The sequence below is a fragment of the Lontra canadensis genome, unplaced genomic scaffold, assembly GCF_010015895.1.
Source record: "Lontra canadensis isolate GAN:19392208 unplaced genomic scaffold, GSC_riverotter_1.0 scaffold30, whole genome shotgun sequence".
NCBI lineage: Eukaryota > Metazoa > Chordata > Mammalia > Carnivora > Mustelidae > Lontra > Lontra canadensis.
In genome coordinates this window covers 20,071,108-20,089,822 of record NW_022631024.1, presented here as the reverse complement: position 1 = coordinate 20,089,822, position 18,715 = coordinate 20,071,108, and the positions used below count along the sequence as shown (strand labels likewise).

General features: G+C 62.3%; 4 protein-coding genes and 1 non-coding gene across 6 annotated transcripts in view; 3 read left to right on the top strand and 2 right to left on the bottom strand.

The window, feature by feature from the left end:
• The window catches only part of RPL7A (ribosomal protein L7a), a 2,680-nt gene extending 1,886 nt beyond the window's left edge, over nucleotides 1-794 (top strand). The window contains exons 6-8 of the mRNA XM_032866259.1: nucleotides 19-149; nucleotides 431-500; nucleotides 652-794. Of these exons, the coding sequence (XP_032722150.1) occupies nucleotides 19-149; nucleotides 431-500; nucleotides 652-756 (306 nt within the window). The 3' untranslated portion in view covers nucleotides 757-794. The remainder of the gene's footprint in view (nucleotides 1-18; nucleotides 150-430; nucleotides 501-651) is intronic.
• Nucleotides 271-337, top strand: LOC116872898. The gene has a single exon (XR_004383700.1). It is a non-coding gene; the product is annotated as a small nucleolar RNA SNORD36 (small nucleolar RNA).
• A 276-nt stretch (nucleotides 795-1,070) lies between the features above and the next one.
• LOC116872760 (surfeit locus protein 1) lies at nucleotides 1,071-4,383 on the bottom strand. 2 transcript variants are annotated; one of them, XM_032866262.1, is made up of 8 exons: nucleotides 4,260-4,383; nucleotides 3,457-3,590; nucleotides 3,294-3,376; nucleotides 2,606-2,797; nucleotides 1,827-1,899; nucleotides 1,584-1,746; nucleotides 1,239-1,320; nucleotides 1,071-1,159 (listed from the first exon to the last, which is right to left on the bottom strand). In XM_032866262.1, exons 3-8 carry the CDS (start codon nucleotides 3,344-3,346, stop codon nucleotides 1,090-1,092), a joined length of 633 nt encoding a protein of 210 aa, XP_032722153.1. In that variant the 5' UTR covers nucleotides 3,347-3,376; nucleotides 3,457-3,590; nucleotides 4,260-4,383; the 3' UTR covers nucleotides 1,071-1,089. The 2 variants fall into 2 exon arrangements, with proteins under 2 accessions (XP_032722153.1, XP_032722152.1); XM_032866261.1 differs by lacking the exons at nucleotides 3,294-3,376; nucleotides 3,457-3,590; nucleotides 4,260-4,383 and adding an exon at nucleotides 3,262-3,280.
• A 150-nt stretch (nucleotides 4,384-4,533) lies between these two features.
• SURF2 (surfeit 2) lies at nucleotides 4,534-7,817 on the top strand (the record flags this gene model as incomplete). Its single annotated transcript, XM_032865584.1, has 5 exons — nucleotides 4,534-4,616; nucleotides 4,701-4,855; nucleotides 5,427-5,530; nucleotides 7,293-7,481; nucleotides 7,669-7,817. Coding segments are annotated over exons 1-5 (675 nt in total), but the record flags the coding sequence as incomplete, so codon positions are not given.
• A 2,539-nt stretch (nucleotides 7,818-10,356) lies between these two features.
• The window catches only part of SURF4 (surfeit 4), an 11,599-nt gene continuing 3,240 nt past the window's right edge, over nucleotides 10,357-18,715 (bottom strand). The window contains exons 2-6 of the mRNA XM_032866258.1: nucleotides 13,699-13,885; nucleotides 13,040-13,116; nucleotides 12,390-12,433; nucleotides 11,722-11,908; nucleotides 10,357-10,981 (exon numbers count right to left, since the gene is read on the bottom strand). Coding sequence (XP_032722149.1) covers nucleotides 10,715-10,981; nucleotides 11,722-11,908; nucleotides 12,390-12,433; nucleotides 13,040-13,116; nucleotides 13,699-13,885 — 762 coding nt within the window. The 3' untranslated portion in view covers nucleotides 10,357-10,714. The remainder of the gene's footprint in view (nucleotides 10,982-11,721; nucleotides 11,909-12,389; nucleotides 12,434-13,039; nucleotides 13,117-13,698; nucleotides 13,886-18,715) is intronic.

Below are 18,715 nucleotides of genomic sequence, written 5' to 3'. Positions count from 1 at the left end.
GGAGACGCTGTCTTCCAGCTGGTGGTGTTCCTGCCCGCCCTGTGCCGCAAGATGGGGGTTCCCTACTGCATCATCAAGGGGAAGGCCAGGCTGGGGCGTCTGGTCCACAGGAAGACCTGCACCACGGTCGCTTTCACGCAGGTCAACTCGTGAGTATTCGAGGGGCCACCGCTCCCGGCAGCCCGTCGGGGTCAGTCACCTCTGCCTCGGGTCATTTAATTCCTAAGGACGAGACACGCTACCTTACAGAGGAGATGCGTGCCTGAGTCTTTGCCGATGATGGTCACGAATTTCTTCACCTGAACAAGCCGTGTGGTCGCCTTGTATCTGAGGCAAAGGGCTCGGGTTGGGGCGGATGGGGGACTCATCCCTGCTCTCTGGAAAGGTGGTTGAGAAGCTGGTGACCCTCGTCCACCCCCTGCCTTTTCAGGGAAGACAAAGGGGCTCTGGCGAAGCTGGTGGAAGCCATCAGGACCAATTACAACGACCGGTACGACGAGGTAAGCGGCAGCTGATGCGGCGCGCGCCCCGCACGGCCAGTCGGCACCGGGCGCCCGGCCTCTCCTGAGCAGTTCTGCTGGACAGGGGACTTGGAGCAGCCCAGGGGGAGACCGCGTGAAGGAGGCCACGCTGACCCCTCTGTCGTTGCAGATCCGCCGCCACTGGGGAGGCAACGTCCTGGGCCCGAAGTCGGTGGCTCGCATCGCCAAGCTGGAGAAGGCAAAGGCTAAAGAGCTGGCCACCAAACTGGGCTGAGCGGCCGCGGCCGCGCACTGTACATAAACTAATAAAGTTGTCTCTCGTCCCTGCGAGTTGGTGTTTGGGGTGGACACGGTCCATCATCTCACTGTCCATTTGGGGCGGTGGCAGGCGTTTCCCAACCCAGGGCAGGTGGGGGACCTGGGGGACAGTTGCGAGCACATCGCCGTGACCGCTCAGTGGCACGTGGCCGAGCGCAGGCAGGGACGCGGGCAGGCGGGCGCACAGCAAAGAGGTTTATTTACACCGACAGACCCGACCCCAAGTAAAAACAAAGCTTGGAAATCAGTGACTCCTGCCACCTGCAGCCCGGGCACCCAGGACCCGAGCTCACGGGCCAGGACTCCGGCGTAGGAATTTCTTAAACCACAGGTAGGATGTCGCCGCGCAGAGTCCGTACCTCGGGTAGAGGAGAGAGACCATCAGGGTCGGGGGGGGGGGGGGGGGGGGGGCAGGAGCAGCTGGAGACCAGGACCTACCAGGTGACGATGTACTGCATGTGCTCATTCCTCAGAGTGACTCGGGTCTGCCCTCCAACGGGTCCCCCGGGGACAGTGCTCCCTGCAGAGACCGTGTGCTCCATGTCCATGATCACGGCCACCTGCTGTGTGTTCCCCACAGCACACTGGCCAGCTCTTGGGGCCTTCCAGAGCACCTGAGAGCTGTCGTTTCCGAACCCGTAGCCAGTCCCGCGTTGCTTTCCTTGGTCCCTGCCAGACCCCACGCTCCTCCCGCCCTCGCTCCCGTGTAGCCAGTAGGAAGGGGGCGGAACCAGGTATTACAGACACGACCTGCTCCTCTGGGGTGGGCTGGGCACAACGTACGGAAGTCCGCGTCAATGAAGATGGGGTCTGCGCCTGTGAGCCTGGCCATGGCCTCCAGGTCCCGGTAATGCCAGTGGTTCCTTTCCGGATTGTTCTCTGGGACAAAGGGCTTCCTGGTCTCCGTCAGCCTCACCATCCCGACTAGGTCGACTTCTCCCTGGATCTAGAGAGGGAAAGGAGATCGCGCTTCAGGGCCTGTGGTTTCTAGAGCGCCTGCTCACAGGGAGGGGTCACACCCGTTACCTGGCCTTTCTGCCGAGTGTCAGGGTTCACCTTCTTCTTGGGGACAAACCCTCTGTTGACCAGGATGGTGACTCTGCAGTGACAGAAGCATGCTCTTTCAGGTGGGGAAGGGCTCCGGATAAAGATCGTCACTGGTCGTCCTTGTGAGCACAAGGATGGTGCCTGGGAAGAGTTTAAAATGGGAGAGGCCCCCCATTCCCCGGCCCGGTCTTAATGACAGGACCATCAGCTCTCTAAAGGCTGATCTCCAGGGTCCGCAGCCCCCATCTCTGCTCCCCTCTGTGCCTCGCCCAGTGCAGCGTCCACACCCTGACGCCCCCAGCAGCAGCTGCCTCGTATACCTGCCTCCAATACCCACTCGGGGTGGCGGAGAGACCCTCCCAGACCTAGAGCTGGGAAGTTGCTCTAGTTGGTCTTGCAATGCCCCCTTGCTGGACAGGTTGCCCTCCCAACTCCAGGCCAAGCCTGAGTAGTCCCCTGGGAATCCTTCCCTGATCCCACCCCCTCCAGGCAGAGCTGGCCGGTTCCTTTCCTTTCGAGTTCTCTCACGAGCCCCTCCTCGGGCTGCACCACAACCGTGCAACGCGTTGGCCACGAGACCGTTTCTCCGGAGTGGCTGATGTCCTTCGCCTCCCCAGACACAGCAGTGACTCAGTAAGAAGTAAAATGAATTGGCTTAACGATGTCAGAGGTACAAATTCCAAACTCTCAAGGAATTGAACCTTCCTGGGTATCTTGGATTTCCCCAAGGCTGGTGCATCCCTGCATGACCCACTCACCCCAGGTCAGTGCAGTGGAAGGGGGTGATCACGTAGGCACCGCTCTCGGGTGAGGAAGACAGACGGCCAGCCTCCTGGGCCTCTCGGGCCGGGTCCACCATGGTCCGAGGCATCATGTACAGCTCCTTGGAGTGGTCAAAGTGCCCTCTGACCCTCACTGGCCTGTACTCCAGATTTTTCAGTTCCATTGGGCTACATGGGAGTGGGGAGAAGGGAGGGTGAGGCCAAGCCGGGTTGTACCCTGCACATCACAGACATGGCACATGCGTTTGCTCCCCTAAAAGAAAAGCTCTGTCATCCGTATCTGTCCCTCCAAGACAGTGCCTCAAAATGAGGAGGCAGAGGCAGTAGAGTCATTCAGGGCACTTTTTCAAGATCATGCTCTCAAGTCAGGACACAACATGGGGGCGCACTCTGCCCTCACCCACCAGGTTAGAATCCTGCTATAGGGGCCGTCAGCAACGCGAGATCCTCAGGTACGACACGTCGGGGAAAAAGGTAAAACTCAGGATCAAAAATATTTTTCTAAGTATTAAGTATCTCAGGCAGCTTCGCAACAGTGGTCAGGAAGCCCAGGAGGACAACTGGTTTTGCGCGCCCCGCGCCCCCCGCCTAAGGGTCAGGATTACAAGCAGAAGCCAGGCCCCACTGCTGACCTCAAGCCCGAGGCGGGCAGCCACACACTCACTCTGCTGGCAGCGGGACGGGCTCAGCAGCGACTCTCGCCTCCAGCTCTTCCATCAGCCTCAGCTTCCACTTTCGACGCTGCACCTGTGGAAGCGGCACAAACGTGAGCAGATGGCGACAAGGACAAGTGCCCAGCGCCACGAGAGCTAGAAGCCAGTCTTTACCTGCCATGTCCCCAGGCCAAAGGCAGTCACAGGAATGAGAAGCAGAAACCAATGGAGGAAGGAGTCCTCTTGCGCTTTTGTGGCAGGTGCCTGGGCTGCAGAGCTGCCCCATCTGCTTGGCCCCCAGGCCAACCCTAGGAGGTTCAGGACACGGGCACGGGGTCAGAAGCCCTCCACGAACAGAACGGGAGCAGCCCATTCCTCAAGGAGACGCCGCCTCTACTGCGGGAGAGGGAACAGACCACAGGCTGCGGCTAGCAGCCAACCTGCGGCACCCTCTGTCCAGCCCGGCTCCTACACCAGGGCTCGGTAGCCGGTACACTCAGTGGATGTTTACCGACTGAATACAAGACCTAGGGCTCAGTCCCGGCCGTGCCACCAACAGCCACCCCGGAAAACAGCTCTGCCGTCCTCACGAGCTGCGGTGAGCTCCACCAGGACGCACCCGCGCAGACCGACCGGACAGGCTCGGGAGAGCGGCTCCAGGAGCACTCCCAGCGGCCTGTTTTCCAGCGCTCGGAGACGGAGACGCCACGACGCACACGAGAACACACTGCAGCTGTCGGAGTGTGACGGGCCTCGCGGACGGCGAAGAGGCAGGCCCCCAGCGGACTCCCCAAACCCTCTTCTCCCCGCCCAGCGTCCCACGCCGCTGCAGGTGCACGCGCCCCCCGCAAGCCGCGGGTCCCAGACCCCTGTCGGCCGGGTCCGGCGCTGGGAACCGCGCACTTCGGTGCAGAGCGCGGGGCGGGCGCGGGAGCCGCTCTTCCCGGGCGCCCGGGCTCACGCGAGCGAGTCCTCACCTGGGCGCGGGGGCACCGCAAGGACGCTCCTGACCGCGCGGGGCGAGGCCTGCGGAGACAGGGGCAGCGGCCGAGCTCGCGCCAGCCGGGGCGCGGGCCCCCGAGCCCACCCGACACAGCCGCGCGCCGCGCTCACCGTCCCCGGCCCCGCCGCCCGCAGCCCCGCCGCCCGCAGCCCCAGGCACCGCACGGCCGCCGCCATTGCCCGACGGCACTTCCGGCCCGGAGGCATGTGCTTCCGGGGCGCCGCTGAGCCCCGCCCCCAGCCCACGCGGCGCCATGGCGGAGCTTTCGGCCGACGTGTGCGCTTTCCTGCGCGAGCACCCGAGTCTGCGGCTGGAGCCCGGCGCCCACAAGGTCCGCGGGGCCGGCGGGGGAGGCGCGGGCCCCGCGGTGTGCCCTGGGCCCCCCTGACCCCCGCGCCCGCCCTCCGGCCCGCAGGTGAAATGCGCGCTCACCGGCCACGAGCTGCCCTGCCGCCTGCCCGAGCTCCAGCTCTACACCCGCGGCAAGAAGTACCGGCGGCTGGTCCGCGCCGCCCCGGCCTTCGACTACGCAGAGCTCGAGCCGCACATCGTGCCCAGCACCAAGAACCCGTACGTGCGCGGGGCCGCGGCAGGCGGGCTCCCGAGTGGGGACGGGCGGTGGACGGCGAGCCCCGACCCCTCCCCGCCGGGTGCGCCCAGCTTCGGGTGGGATAGGCGCCTCCCCGGTGCTGTTCGGTGTCTGCAAGGCTGAGGTTTGTCACCCGGGCTTGTCCGCTGCCGTTCGGAGCTGCAGGGCTTGCGCTTTGTCACCCGAAGTTCTGGACGGGGTCAGCCTCGCACGTGTAAGGAGAATTCGGTGGAGCTGGACACGCATGGCCGCCAGTGGCTGAAGGGAAGAGGGCGAGGGCGGCTGCTCCCGTTCATCCCGCGCCTTGCCTGCCGGTCTCCCACGTGCCTTTCCTGGTCCCCCACGGCTGCCCAGACTGGCCAGGCCTGTGTTCCAGGGCAAGGTGGGGTGGTCATAGCTGCCCTGGGTCAGCGCTCTGCACCCCGGCTGCGGAGAGAAATCGCTTGCGGAGCTTTTAAGAATCTTGCTGCTGGGGTCACCTCGCAGACCTCCGCTCTCAGGCTCTGGGGATGTCGTGAACGTCCCCGCCGACCGAGCTTTCCCTGTCCCCAGGCACCAGCTGTTCTGCAGGCTCACCCTGCGGCACATCAACAAGTCCCCAGAGCACGTGCTGAGGCACACCCGGGGCCGCCGGTACCAGACAGCTCTGCGAGAATGTGAGTAGCCAGGGGCGGACTCGGCCTGCCTCACTCCGCAGGTGTTTGGGGGATGCGCGCCTCTTGAGGGCAGAAGGGTCTCGGTCACCCTTTGGCACCAGCTGGTGGTGCAGAGGTCACTACGGGCGAGCAAGTGCTGTGAAGGACGTGTGCCCAGGACCACCACGAGGCCCCCGGGGAGGCTGAGTCCCTGGGCGGAGACTTCAGGGACGTGGGGCGTAGAAGCGAAGACTCAGGCAGGGGCAGAGGCAGAACAACGCTTGGCTGCAGGAGCTCCTGGAGGAAGGCCACTGTGCCACCTGCAAGGTGGGGTCAGCAGGGTAGGTGGGGACAAGAACACAGGGCCTTGGAGGTCAGGACCACATGAAGTGGGGAGGCATTGAAAGGACCGAAGCAGGGCCCAGCACAATCACTTTGTGTGTCAGGGTCACTGTGGCTCCGAGGGGGGCGGGGTGGGGAGGGGTGGAAGAGGGGCCGCTCAGTGCTGTGCGTCAGGTGAGGTGACCGTGGCTGGGGTGAACAGGTGTTGGCAGAGAAGATGTGCACAGAGCAGGATCAGTGGGTGAGGGAAGGGAGAAGTCAGCTGTGACCCCCAATTCCTGGCTCGAGACCTGGGGTGGTTTAGGAGAGTGGCATCTGGATGACAGGCTTCGTGGAAAAATGAAACGTTGCTGTCAGCGTGTGGCAGGGAGGGTGACTACTGACAACAGGGGCCAGCACTCGGACGATGCACGCCACTGACACAGGTGGCATTTGCATTCCTGAAGCCATGGAACAGGGGACAGGGCTGGGCCTGAGCACAGAAGGAGCCCCCAGAAGGAGAGAAGCAGCCACGTGGGGTGGTGTTGGGGCAGAGGTCTCGAGAGTGGTAGGTTTCTCAAATGTTCCTGACGGGAAGGTGGGGGAGGACCAGATGAGCAGAGTACGGTGGGTTTGGGCATGGACACCGGCAGGATGAAGAAGAGAGGTCTGAAGGCTTTGTTTCCCCAGAGGACATGAGACCATCTTCACCTAAGGCCAGTACTGAAGGACACTGTGGAGGGTTGAGAAGCAGGGATCCCGCGCCCGGGCAGAGCCTGAGGGCTGCTTGGTGTGGGCGGGAAAGGGAGAGCTGGGTCACTCCAGGAGCAGAACAGTCATCCCGACACTGGAGTGCATGGCTCCCAGGACCAGTGGCCAGAAGGAGCCAGAGCCTGGCAGCCGGGAAACCTGGCTGGGGATACAGATGGGAGACAGTGGGTGCAGAGGCCAGTGGCCAGGAGGCCAGGTGGGACCACAGAGTGGGTGGCAGAGATGAGACAGAGGATAGGACCTTGGAGGTGGGCAGAAGCAGGCAGTGACATTGGAGACCAGGGCCTGGTCCCCCTTCTCCCTCCTCCCTGAGGGGGCCACACTGGACAGGAGAGCGGCCCACACGGGGCATGTTTCCCAAGTCAGGCCTGTCGATGCCACCCTACTCCTCATCGGGGCTCCGTTTCTATCCACTGCTCTGGGCCAACGGCCCCTGTCCCACGAGCCCCACCATGCAGTGTGGAGCCCCAGCTGGCGTACCAGAGGCTTCCGGGAGCTAGGCTGGGGCTGGGGGTTCAGTGCTCGAGGCCCAGCACGCCCCTGCATCTTCTCACTCCACAACCTGCACCCGTGCTGGTCTCCTTCCTCTCCTGGTAGAAACTGTGGGGTACGGGGCCCTGGTGGAGCTTGGCTCCGCACTGGGGGACCGCGGCAAACCCAGAACCAGGCATCGTGCTGGCCTGTCCCCCAGATGAAAAGTGTCAGAAGCAGGGTGTGGAGTACGTGCCTGCCTGCCTCTTGCACAAGAGAAGGAGGAGAGAAGACCAGACAGACGGCGCCAGGCCACGTCGTCCGAAAGAGGCCTTCTGGGAACCTGTGTCTAGTGATGACGGCACAGCCGCGAGTGACAGTGATGACAGCATGACAGACCTATACCCACGTAAGCGGGGCTGCCCCCCACCCCCCTCCCCGCAGGCATGCATCCTGGCTGTCTGGTCTGTCCTAAGCTCTCGGCAAGTGGGCTCCAGCCTCCGTCCGTCTTTCTGTCCCACCACATGTCCTCAGGTCCTGGGCCCTGCGTGGTGAACCTCACCTGAAGCAGCCCATCCCCCCCCCATTCCTTCCAGCCGAGCTGTTCACCAGAAAGGACCTGGGAGGGACGGAGCCTGGGGACAGCACCGAGGACTTTCTGACAGAAGAGGAGGGCGAGGAGCCAAGGTGCGCCACCGGGACGAGCCCCGGGGACGGAGGAGAGCTGCCAGCGGCCCAGGTGCTGGTCTGCAAGCGGAGAAAGGTAAGCAGCCGCTTAGGGTAGTTTTCTGCCCTTAAACGTTAACAACCTCGTTTTTGCAAATGAAAGTAAACAGGAGCCAAGCCGGCTCTGGCCGCCTCCTGGTTCGAGGCTCTGAGGGCTGCCGAGTGCCACGGGGAGCCCGGCCGGGGGACTCGCTTCCGGACCCGGCCCTTTGCCGTGAGGCAGTGATGTGCCGAGGCCTCTGTCGTCCCTGGTTCCAGGGCTCAAGAAGCTCCAGGCCAGCCGTGAGGCTGGGGCCCGGGGGTGCCGGGGGCAGGCTCACGAGCTGGGCCCCTGTTCGTGTTGCAGAAGCAGTCGAGCTCATCGAGGAGGAAGCTTAGAAGTCGTCATCGTGAGGCTCAGAGCTCCAGCTCTTTTAAACAGTCCCGTTCGTAAACGGCCACAGACAAAGCGCGTGTGGAGCACCATCGAGCGCTCCTCAGCCACCGGACCCCGCGCTCCTCTTCCAGCCGCCCACAGTGCGTCCTCTCAGCCACCGAGGTGCCCCAGGGCCTTCTCCCTCCACTCTGCGCCGGCTGCCCCCGAAGGTGGGGCTGGGGTCAGAGCCCCGGGCGTCAGGCGCATGCTCCCCACCCCCAGGGAGCACAGGGACCCCGAGGGAAGAGCTCGGTCCAGACGTGGCTTCTGAGTGCTCCTCAGCGAAGCCTGGAGGGTCTGTCGAGCTCACTCGGCGTCCAGGGCGAGGCCTGGCCAGGCCCCGCGCCGGCGGGACAACATCAGAGGATCACACTGCGTACAACAAATGCCATTATTTATTTCGATGTTTCCAAAAATCAAAACGTTTTCAAACACAACTAAGATATAAAATACAGCATAAAATGAGATTTATACCTATTTCCCACATAAAGCAAAAAAATTTTCAGAAATTGTTTTGTCAAAGCCAATTGGTAGATGGTATTTTTCTTTCCTCCCTGCAAAGGCGTCTACCCCGTCCCAGGCGGGGGTCTGCTCAGGGCCCGGTGAGCCCGGAGCCTCCAGCACGGAGGGTGACCTCTGACCAAACCCCCAGCCTCCGGGCGTCAACCTGTTTCTACAAACCAGTAAAGGCCTCGCGAGCACGGGGCCAAGAGGGACCCGTACCCTGTCAAAAACGGTGTCTCGGAGGAGCAGCCTTGGCTGAGTGTCATTTGAGAGAACTGCTGTGCTGACGGGGGAGGGGGTGGACCAAGGGACGGCCCCGCCCAGGTAGAGACCTGGAGTCAGAGCCTCCCTTCGTGTGGGGAGCATCCGAGCGCTGGGAAGTAGAAAAGCCCTCTGTCCGTAAGCCACTGCTTCATCTTCAAAAGGCCAGAGGGGTGTGCAGGTGGGATGTGGTTAGGAACGTGTGGGGATGGGCCTCCACAGGGGCTGGGGCACGGGCACGGGTGGGCCCCCGACAGGGTGTGCCACCGCAGCCCCCAGGGTTGGGGGGTCCAGGCTGCAGAGCCAGGCGAGCCTCTGGGAGCTGGAAGTGGGGCAGGTTCCCCAGCTCACCCTGGCTCTGGTGTGACTGGTAGATGGGGCTCCTGGCTCAGGACCGGCCCCCAGGATCCCCAGGGGTGACCCTCAGGCCTGTACATGTAATGGCTGAGCCAGGAGAGAAGACAAGCTCCAGGCGGTCCTCGGGCGAGTTTGGTCAGCCTGCCCCCAGGAGAGTCGGGGGGAGGCACCGAGGTGTCCCACTCGTCCCCCGCGGTGTTGCTCCGGCCCAGCGAGTGGAGAAGAGCCACAGGCGCTCGTACCCCCCAAGAAGAGAAACGCAGTATAAGGCAATGTTAGAAAACTTTAAATACAGGATTAAGATCCAATCGGTAAGGCATCACAAATCTTAAAAAGTAATTTGGGCTGCATTCAGCATAGCAGATAGACGATCTGAGTAAGCGACAGCCTAGGGAGGGTGGTAGGCCGCGGCTGCACAGCCTGGGAAGACCCCCCCCCTCTAGCCGGGGGAGAACCGCGCGGGCGCCCAGCCACATTGGAGCTGGGCCCACGGCTTCAGCGGAGGCTCTGTGCAGAGGTCGGGGTGAGGTAACTGGTCTGAGAGCCCGCTGTGTTGCCGCCCGGCCCCCACGGCTGCCACCGGGCCCACCCCCCTCACACGGGAGCCAACCTGCAGGTATGTGGCCAGGCCAGGGTCGGAGCATGGGTCCCTGCAGGCTCCAGGGGCATCCGAGGACTTGGAGCGCCTTTGTCCCCACCTCGAGCCACTAAAGCTCCTGGGGTGGGGGAGGGCAGGTTGCCCTTTCAAACATCAGCCCCAATCTGAGGCGGTTTTCTGACGAGTGACCTCCACTGTGAACAGTGGCCACGGCCGCCCCGCCCGGGCAGCATCATTCTTTGGGTCTGGGTCTCTAGGCCGTCACCGGCTCCGCGAGTGTTACAGTGTGGGACGGGGACCACTCGGAGCCATGGGAGCGGTTTAAAACCGGGACTTGGTGTGTCTGATGTTGGGCTGGGCCATCCCGAATCCTTTCGTTTTAGTTAAAAACGTAAACTGAAAGCATACTCAGAGTGATACACAAATGTATCTGCTCACAGTACAGCTTGAAGCCCCCACCCGCAGCCCCCAAACAGACTAGGACAGGAGGCCGCGGCCAAGCCCGCACTCGCTCCGAGAAGCCGAGGCCTTGCCTTGGGAGTGGGGGGCGGGGGGGAATACTGCCTGCTAGCCGGCCGGCTCCCATGGTCGGCTACTAGGTTAGGGGTCCAGAGCAAATTTAGCCATCAATTTTCAGGTGTCTGCAAAGAAACTCTCAAAACATCTGTGCCTTGACCAAGGGAGGGGAGGGAGAGGACACATGAATGCTGGCAGCTTTGTCAATCCACCCCGAACCAGTCCTCGGTGGCCGCGGGTCTCAGCCAGGCAGGGAGGGGGTCTGTTACCACTCTTTCTTCTTCTCGTCCATGGAGACGCCCCCAGGGCCCAGGGCCACCACCAGGAGCAAGCCTCCAATCACCGACATGGTCTGGAAGAAGTCGTACTTCAGGAAGTCGTGCATGGGCTTATAGACAGGAATGGTCCAGAAGGCGTTGAAGTACACGTTGATGGCAAACAGCCAGACGACAAGAGTCAAAGCAGCCAGCTTGGTTTTAAAACCGATGGCCACTAAAATCATCAGAGCTGTGCCCACGATGTTCTGGAGAATCTGCAGAGGTCGGAAAGGTAAGAAATCCCCCCAAAAAGGTGAGGAAGAGACATACCCTGTTTTATAATCAGGCAAGTTGCCAGTGCCCTGGTCACGGAGGGGCGTGTGCTGTGCTCACACCCGAGGGGGCTGGGGGTGGCACGGAGAGAGCAGCGCTCCGAAGCACAAGCCCTCGGGGCGAGGGTCAAGGTCAGCCTCCAGCCAACAGGCCGTGACCTACGACACGCTCAGGTCCGAGCCTGTGGGCCCGCAAGCTATCGGGGTAGTTCTGCCCCAGAACGCCTTAGAACCAGGCTCCCCCAACCATGGCACCAGGAGCCCCTCCTGGGGACCCCTCCCGGCCAGGGCACCCAGTGGGTCCCCCAGATGTGCACTGTAAGCTCCCGGGGACAAGACAGGACCTTCTGCTCTGAGGCCGACACCTGCGTGCAGAGGTGTGAGCAATGGGCAAGGGAGGCAGGGAGAGTCTGTGAAGAGCCTGGGTGGGCAGCCCGGGGCTGGTGCACCCGCTCCAGGCCCTCCCGCGGGGTCAGGGAGACTCTGGACTTCATTTGTCCACCCTGAGCCCACGAGAGCCTGCCGGGTTTTCACTCCTTTTAACAGGATCAAAGGCTCGCTTCCTCGGAGCCAACTCGTTCCGACACGGCTCTGACGGCCCCCGACGACCGGGGGAGGGGTTGCGAGCAGCGCGCCTTCCCGAAGCCAGGAGACCTGCCCGTTGGAGCGAGCGGGACACTTACGGAGAAGAAGCCGGCGTCGAAGTGCAGCAGGGTCATGAACATGAGCACCAGCAGGACCCGGCCCCCGAGCTGCATGTACTGCTTGGGCGAGCTCTCGCGCATGGTGGGGACGCCCGCAAACATGCTCTTCCCCTCGGAGCGCGACTCCGCCAGCAGCAGCAGCAGGCCTCCTCCCAGGGCCAGATTCCTGGGAACAGACCGGCCAGGCGGGTCGATACGGCTCACCGGGCCCGACACGTGCCCGTCGCACCGGGTGGGGAGACCTTGGCGGGAGCCCGGGCAAGGCCCTCGGGTCCCTCTCTCCAAACCAAGACGGACCAGCTGGATGACCGCTTCCGCCCGCAAAGGCCCCCCAGGGCTCAAGACAGACGCGTCTGTTCTGCCCAACAGGGACAGGAACCTGATCACACTTGGGCCCCGTCCTAGCCCTGGCTCTAGGGGCGACCGGCCTGTGAGCAAGAGCTCACTCTGGGCCTCCTTCCCTCCCTCGTGAACACAGGCTCAGGGGAGACGGCTTCATCCGGGCCTGGGTTCGGGGGCGGGGAGAGGTGCCCCTGCCAACACCCCAACAGACTCCAAGCATGCTTGGACCCAAAGACGTCCCCTCTGACTGCTGGTTCCGGAGTTGAGAGCCACGAAAAGAAGCTCGCCGTGGGGCGCACACGTACCTCATCAGAAATTTCAAGTCCCACAGGATGCTGTAAGCAATCGTCTGGAGGGAACAGAGGAGACAGACAGAAGCTGGAGTCAGCATTTCCAACCCACCCGGGTTTCTACACGATCAGCTGTGGCAGGCAGTTCCTCCGGTGTAGTGCGAACGTAAGACACACCACTGGTTTAGGGCCCCAGGACGGCTCCGAGTTCAGCACCCGGGCTCAGCACGTCTCGGCCCGGGCCTGCCGAGCCAGCACCTGCTCCCCCGGAGCCCACGGTGGGCTGGGGCGCTGAGGGTCACGCGCTACGGGTCGCACAGCTCACACGGCCGGCCGGGCGCGCTTTATGAGGGAAAACGGTGAGACAGTGTCTTGGCTGTAGCCAACCCTGTGGTTTGTCCCCCGTCAAAGGAAACTCAGTGAGGCGGCCCGAAGGTGGGCACCCAGAGCCTGGCAGCTTCTCCGGGCACCAGCCTCTCCCGCTCCAACGCGCTTGCTTGGAGGAAATTCCAGTGACTTCTCAGAGAAGAGCAGGAGGTCCGGGCAAAGGCAGAGGGCTGGGGGGGGGGGGGGGGGGGCCGCGGGCCCCCCAGAGACACCTTTGTGCAGAAGCTCTGCTCCCGCCACCGCGAGGAAGCGCGCGCCCGGGCCTCGGCCCCGCGTACCTGCAGCGCTATGATTCCAAAGAGCCCGAAGCAGGCGTACTGCACAAAGTTCCTGCTCAGCACCAGGATGCAGCCGGCTGCAAAGGACGAGGGCAAGGCTCAGGGGCTGCGGCCAGCCCCCCGGGAAGCAGCAGCCCCACGAACCACCCCGAGGGAAAAGCAACTTCCAGGAAGCCAGTGAGTGGCACGGACCACACCCACGTCAACTGGGCCTCGCTTCGCAGACCCCGTTCCAGAAAGTGGCCCCTTCCCAGACAGAGTGGGAGGGGCCTCGGAAACGCTCCGGGAGGGGCTGAAAAGGCCCCTTTCCTGCCCCGCAAGGTCCCGGGGAGGGGCTGCCACCAGGAGAGAGTGGTCAGGAGCAGAGGACCTGAAGCCCCCGGAAGCTGCTCTCCAGCCTCCGCTCTCCCTTGCCCGTGGTCCTTCCCCTCGCCCTCTTCCTGGGCTCTGGCCCCTCCGCTCCTCTTGGGCCCACCCAGATCGCCCAGATCTCCCAAGCGGCCCAGAGCACCCACCCCGAGGCCCGCTGCCAGGCAGGGAGGGGAGGGAGAGCGCCAGCCGCCCCAGGAGACCCTCGGGGACCCGCCCTCTCCCCCAGCCCCCGAGCACGCGCTCTGACCGCATCCCCGGGAATGCCGCCCGCGCCGCGGGCCACTCACTCAGCTGCCCCAGCAGGTTGAGGAGCACAAAGGCGGAGGCCAGTGCGTAGCCACAGCCCCACGTGCTGTCGATGTAGTCGCGCTGCTCCCCCCACTGGAACCACATGCGGACGCCGTCCTCCAGGAACGTGCTGGTCAGGCAGAGGCGCGCCACGTGCGGCAGGTACTGCTTCGTGACCCGGAGGAACTGCGGGCCCAGAGAGCCCGCTGAGGCGGCTGCGGCGGCCCTGGCCCCCACAGGCGCAGGGCCCCTCAGCACCTCCCTCAGCACTGCCCCGTGGGTCTGGCCGTGCCATCGGCCTGTCTGGCTCAGACCCCCGGGGCGACGGCCACCGCGCCCTTCTGTGACCGCCTGTCCTCTCGGCACCCGTGTCCAGGCGGCAATGACGGTCGTCAAAACGTGGGGCGGCCACAAGACACACGGCTCGTATTCTCAGGCAAGGGCCTCAGTGAATTAGGATGACCTTGTGACAAGCTGTGCACGGGGCGTCTCCCTACCTGCGCCCCCGGGCATCTGCACAGAGCCCTTCTCTATCGTGGGCTGCCCTGGCCTCTGCCCGCCAGATGCCATTAGCAGCCCCACTCTACTGCGACAACCAAAACTGCCTCCAGGCAGTGCCACATGTCCCTTGGTGGGACAAACGGGCAAACTGAACCCCGCCCAGGGGAGAGGGGCTCGCTCAGCACCGCACCTACCCAACGCTGCCTGTTGGTCACACGTAGCCGAGCGTGGCCCCCCGCACCCTAGCGACACTCAGATCCCCTCAAGACGGAAGCCGAGCACACTCTTGAGATGACAGGCCGCTTAAGTGACAGCCAGGGTCCCGGGCCTAGAGGGCCTCTAGGTTGACCCAATGGTAAGCTCCCATGTGTCCAGGTGGCCGGGACCTGCAGAGCCACTGGGAGGCTCTGGCCGCCACACGTGCATTTCCTGGCCCGGCCCAGAGTCCGCGCCACGGCAGGTGGACCGCAGGGCGCTGCCACTGGGAGCGCCCATGGGGAGCTGGAGTGGCTCACGGCTCCACGGCCCTGAGTCTCCCACAAAGACACGCTGACAAACGGATGGACGACTGTGTCAACAGCAGCGAAATTCAAGTTCGGAAACTCGCTGGCAAACATCAAGGAGACAGAAAACAGGTTTAGGAGTTCCTCCTGCCCTGCAGGGTGGGCCATTAACAAAGGCACCGTTAGGAAACAAATACGCGAGCTGAATCGGGGCACCAGTGTCCCTCGGGTCCCAACAGCCACTTTCTCTTTCCAACCTCTAAAAGAAGTGCAAAGAGAAACCCTACGACCCAGGGTGACCGCGGCCATTTGCGGAAGACCAGGACCCACCCACGGGAGTGACGCGTCGGGCGGCAGAGTCCAAAGGGCATCTGTGGGTCTGACCCCACAGAGGGACGGTCACATGAACGTCACAGTCCCTCTTAGAGCTGATGAAAACTTACTGGCACCAGTGGAAGTATGTCTGGTTTCTAAGAGCATCTCTTAATTGTTGGCGTTTTGAAAAGCTGCTTCCCAGCTCCAGACACAGCTGACGTCCCCGGCCGCAGGGAATGAGCCTCCGGCTGTTCCAGTGAACCTTGGCGGGCACACTTTGGCCGGGTCAGCAGAGGAGCCTCCCTCCCCCTCCCCCGGGCCACAGCAGACAGGCTCACCTGGGAGGGAGGGAGAGCAGGAGAAGGAGCTTCCGAGCCAGCCGGCCTTTCTCCACACCCCTCCTGAGCTTGACTGAGCCCCAAGGTGGTGCTTCTGCACCCGCCTGCTCAGCCCTTGACCACAGAGGTCACGGTGAGAGACAAGACACGCCTGGACCATCGACCAGGCACATCTGCGAAGACGAGGCTGGGCCCGTGCACTGTGTGGTCACAGCCAAGCCCCATCAGTTGGGAGGCAGGGGACGGGTTCTGCTATCCTCCCACAGAGAGAGGACGGCTGGATGGGTGGTTGCTAAGACTCTTTCCAACTTGAGTGAGCAGAGGAGAGAAAGGAAGGAGAAAGAACCCTGTTTGGAAAGAGAGGCCTCGAATGCCCCTGTGAACTCGGGAGTCTCCGTAGCGCACATAAGACGTACGGACAGTCGGCATCCACACACCCCGGTGTCAGACCCGTGGGAACAGGGGCAGCGGATGCCACCAACCCTGCCCTTTCCGCCTCAGGGGCCCAGATGCTCTCCTAAGGCCCAGCAAGAGTCACCGGTGGACTCACCCCCGTGCAGTCCGCAGAGACACAGGAATGGAGCCGCAGCGGGACTCCAGGGGAGGCTGACCCCAAAAGGCAGGCAGACAGACATCAGGGGGTGCTGGGCTGCCTCCGAGCTGGAGCTGAAAGGCGCTCCCGTGCTCCCCAAAGAGGATAAAGGAGCCGGCGCCCCTGGGCTTCGCTCGGAGCCCTCACCATCATCAGGCAGCCCCACTGAGCACACGCACTGCTCCGCGGCAATGGCCCAAGAGACACAGGCAGTGTTTAAAAGTTCCGAGAGGAGTCTGTACCCCTAATTTGAGTGTCTGGGTCAAGAGGATTAAAAAGCAACAGAGAGACTCCTCCCTTCCCCACAAGACATGCTGAGGAGACGCTCTGAGCTTGGGGGGAAAAATGCCAAAATTCAGGTAATCTCTGCTGTGAACTAAGCACCTATCTGATTTTCAAAGTCAGATGTGGTCTAGGCTTTGAGCCGACTATATTTTGTAAGTCACACTGCTCCAGAATCTCTCTCTTTTTTAAAGATTTTATTTATTTGATAGAGTGTGTGCGCACAAGCGGGGGAGCGGCAGGCAGAGAGAAGGGGAAGCAGGCGTAACTGACCGGGCCACCCAGGCACCCCCGAACATAGGCTTTTTTCTCCCATGTTCAGTCCACACAGGTGCTTATTAGAGGCTGGCTGGTTTGAAAGAGGTTTGGAGGGGCGCCTCAGGGGCTCAGCCGGTTAAGCATCTGCCTTCGGCTCAGGTCATGGTCTCAGGGAGCCCCACGTCAGGCTCCTGCTCAGTGGGGAGTCGGCTTCTCCCTCTGCCCCTCCCCCCGCTCATGCTCTCACTCAGGCTTGCTCTCTCTCTCTCATAAATAAAATCTTTAAAAAAAAAAAAAAAAAAGGAAAAAAACCTATGCTTAAACACAAGGTCAGACCCAGTCTGGGGCACCTGGGTGGCTCCGTTGGTTAAGTGTCTGCCTTTGGCTCAGGTCATGATCTCGTGATCTCAGGGACTGAACCTCACAATAGGCTCCCTGCTTCTCCCTCTCCCTCCGCCTGCCACTCCCCCTGCTTGTGCATGCCCTCTATCAAACAAATAAATAAAAATCATTTTAAAAAATGGTTTAAGCGGTGCCTGGGTGGCTCAGTGGGTTAAGCCACTGCCTTCGGCTCAGGTCATGATCCCAGGGTCCTGGGATGGAGCCCCGCATCGGGCTCTCTGCTCAGCGGGGAGCCTGCTTCCCCCTCTCTCTCTGCCTGCCTCTCTGCCTACTTGTGATCTCTGTCAAATAAATAAATAAAATCTTAAAAAAAAATCATTAAAAAAAATAATAATGATGGTTTAAAAAATAAACACGAGGCCAGACCCAATTTTACGGATTCCCTGAATGTGTGTCGGTCACAACGGTTCAGACTTGGCCGCTGAATCCACATCCCGCATCTGTGGACCGCATCCCCTTGACAGATCAGGGAGGAGCCCGAGTCAGGCACCTGGCAGTGCCCAAGAGCCCAGAGTGGTCCCCCGTCCGGTGTGCGCACAGCACCGGCGTCCAACACGCCAACAGGCCCTGCAGAACGCTGCCACTCCCGGGAGCAAATCATGGCAAGAGAGCTGGAGGGGGAGACTGAGCAGGGACAGACCGCGGGCCAGGATGGCCGGCCTCTGTGGGGCGGGCTTCTCACAGGCATCTCCAAGAACCCCAGCGCCAAGCACGGTATGGTTCAGAGCAGTGAGCATCGGAGGGACTTGGGCAAGACAGAGAGCGAGACTCATTGACGAGGCTTCCAGTTCTGGAGGGGATTTCGGAAACATACCCCACCTGCGACCGAACTCGTGATCACAGCCCACAGCCACCTGCAGCACAGAGAACCCGACTGTCTCTGAGTATTCAGGACGGAAGGGACTGGAGGGACACAGTGTGCAATTCCTGGTGGAGAACTCAGAGGAAGTGGAAGAGGGCAAGTCACACCTTCTGATCGCCAGGGAGCGGGGCTGCCCTTCTCAAGGACCACATCAAGCCTACACATCCCGGATAATTAGAACTTGTGGTTGGTGACTTCCCTCGCATCAGGCTGAGTCAGGGCTGAAGCAAGAGTTCAGGGACGCACACGTGTTCATCTGCCATGACCTCAGAGCCCCCCAGCAAGTCTCCCAGCGTGCTGCTGTCTGTGGGTTCCTGCCGCACCTCCAGGAACAAGTGTCAGCAGGCCCTGGTGTGTACCAAAACCCCACGTGACCAAGAGCCCAAGCTTAGGAGAGCAGCGACAGGTCCCACGGACCAGAACACAGCTGTGCCTCGTTTTCCAGGAGGCGCCTCACCGACCGCAGTCCCCCATGTCTCCACCCTGCTCCCCAGAAGAGGCAGGGCGGCTCTTCTAACCTCCTAGGATGGGCAAGCAGGGAAGAATGAGCCCTCCGTGCCCTCTCCCCTTACTCCTGGTGGCGTAAGGCAGGAAGCCCTGGGAGGGAGGGGGGGCACAGAGGAGAGGAACGAGATACTCAGAACCCACCACCGTCCCCGGAGCCTTACTCGCATCCAGCGGCCATCCACACAGTTGACCCAAAGCCCTAACACCTGTGCCCTACGTGCACCCTGGCCCTGTTCAGTCAGGCCATCCTCGCTGCCCAAGGCTTGACCACAGGCCAAGGGGAGCACCTGGGGGTCAGAGCTCCTAGGACTGGCTCACTCATGCCAAAGACAGGTAAAAACCAACAGCGCCCCAGGAAACCAAGGCCCCACTCAGCTTATTTGTCACCTTGGTGATGAGCTGTCAGGCCGAACCCGTTAGGTGCTAATACTCCTGCTGACTGGTGCAGAAGAGCTC

Excerpts from the sequence above, each read along its gene's own strand:
- LOC116872760 (XM_032866262.1), bottom strand. The coding sequence starts at position 3,346 with ATGGAAGAGCTGGAGGCGAGAGTCGCTGCTGAGCCCGTCCCGCTGCCA. Across the intron at positions 1,321-1,583 it reads CTTCATTGACGCGGACTTCC|GGAGCACTGTCCCCGGGGGA; the intron begins GTACGTTGTGCC and ends CGGTCTCTGCAG. Across the intron at positions 1,160-1,238 it reads ATGCAGTACATCGTCACCTG|GTACGGACTCTGCGCGGCGA; the intron begins GTAGGTCCTGGT and ends CCTCTACCCGAG.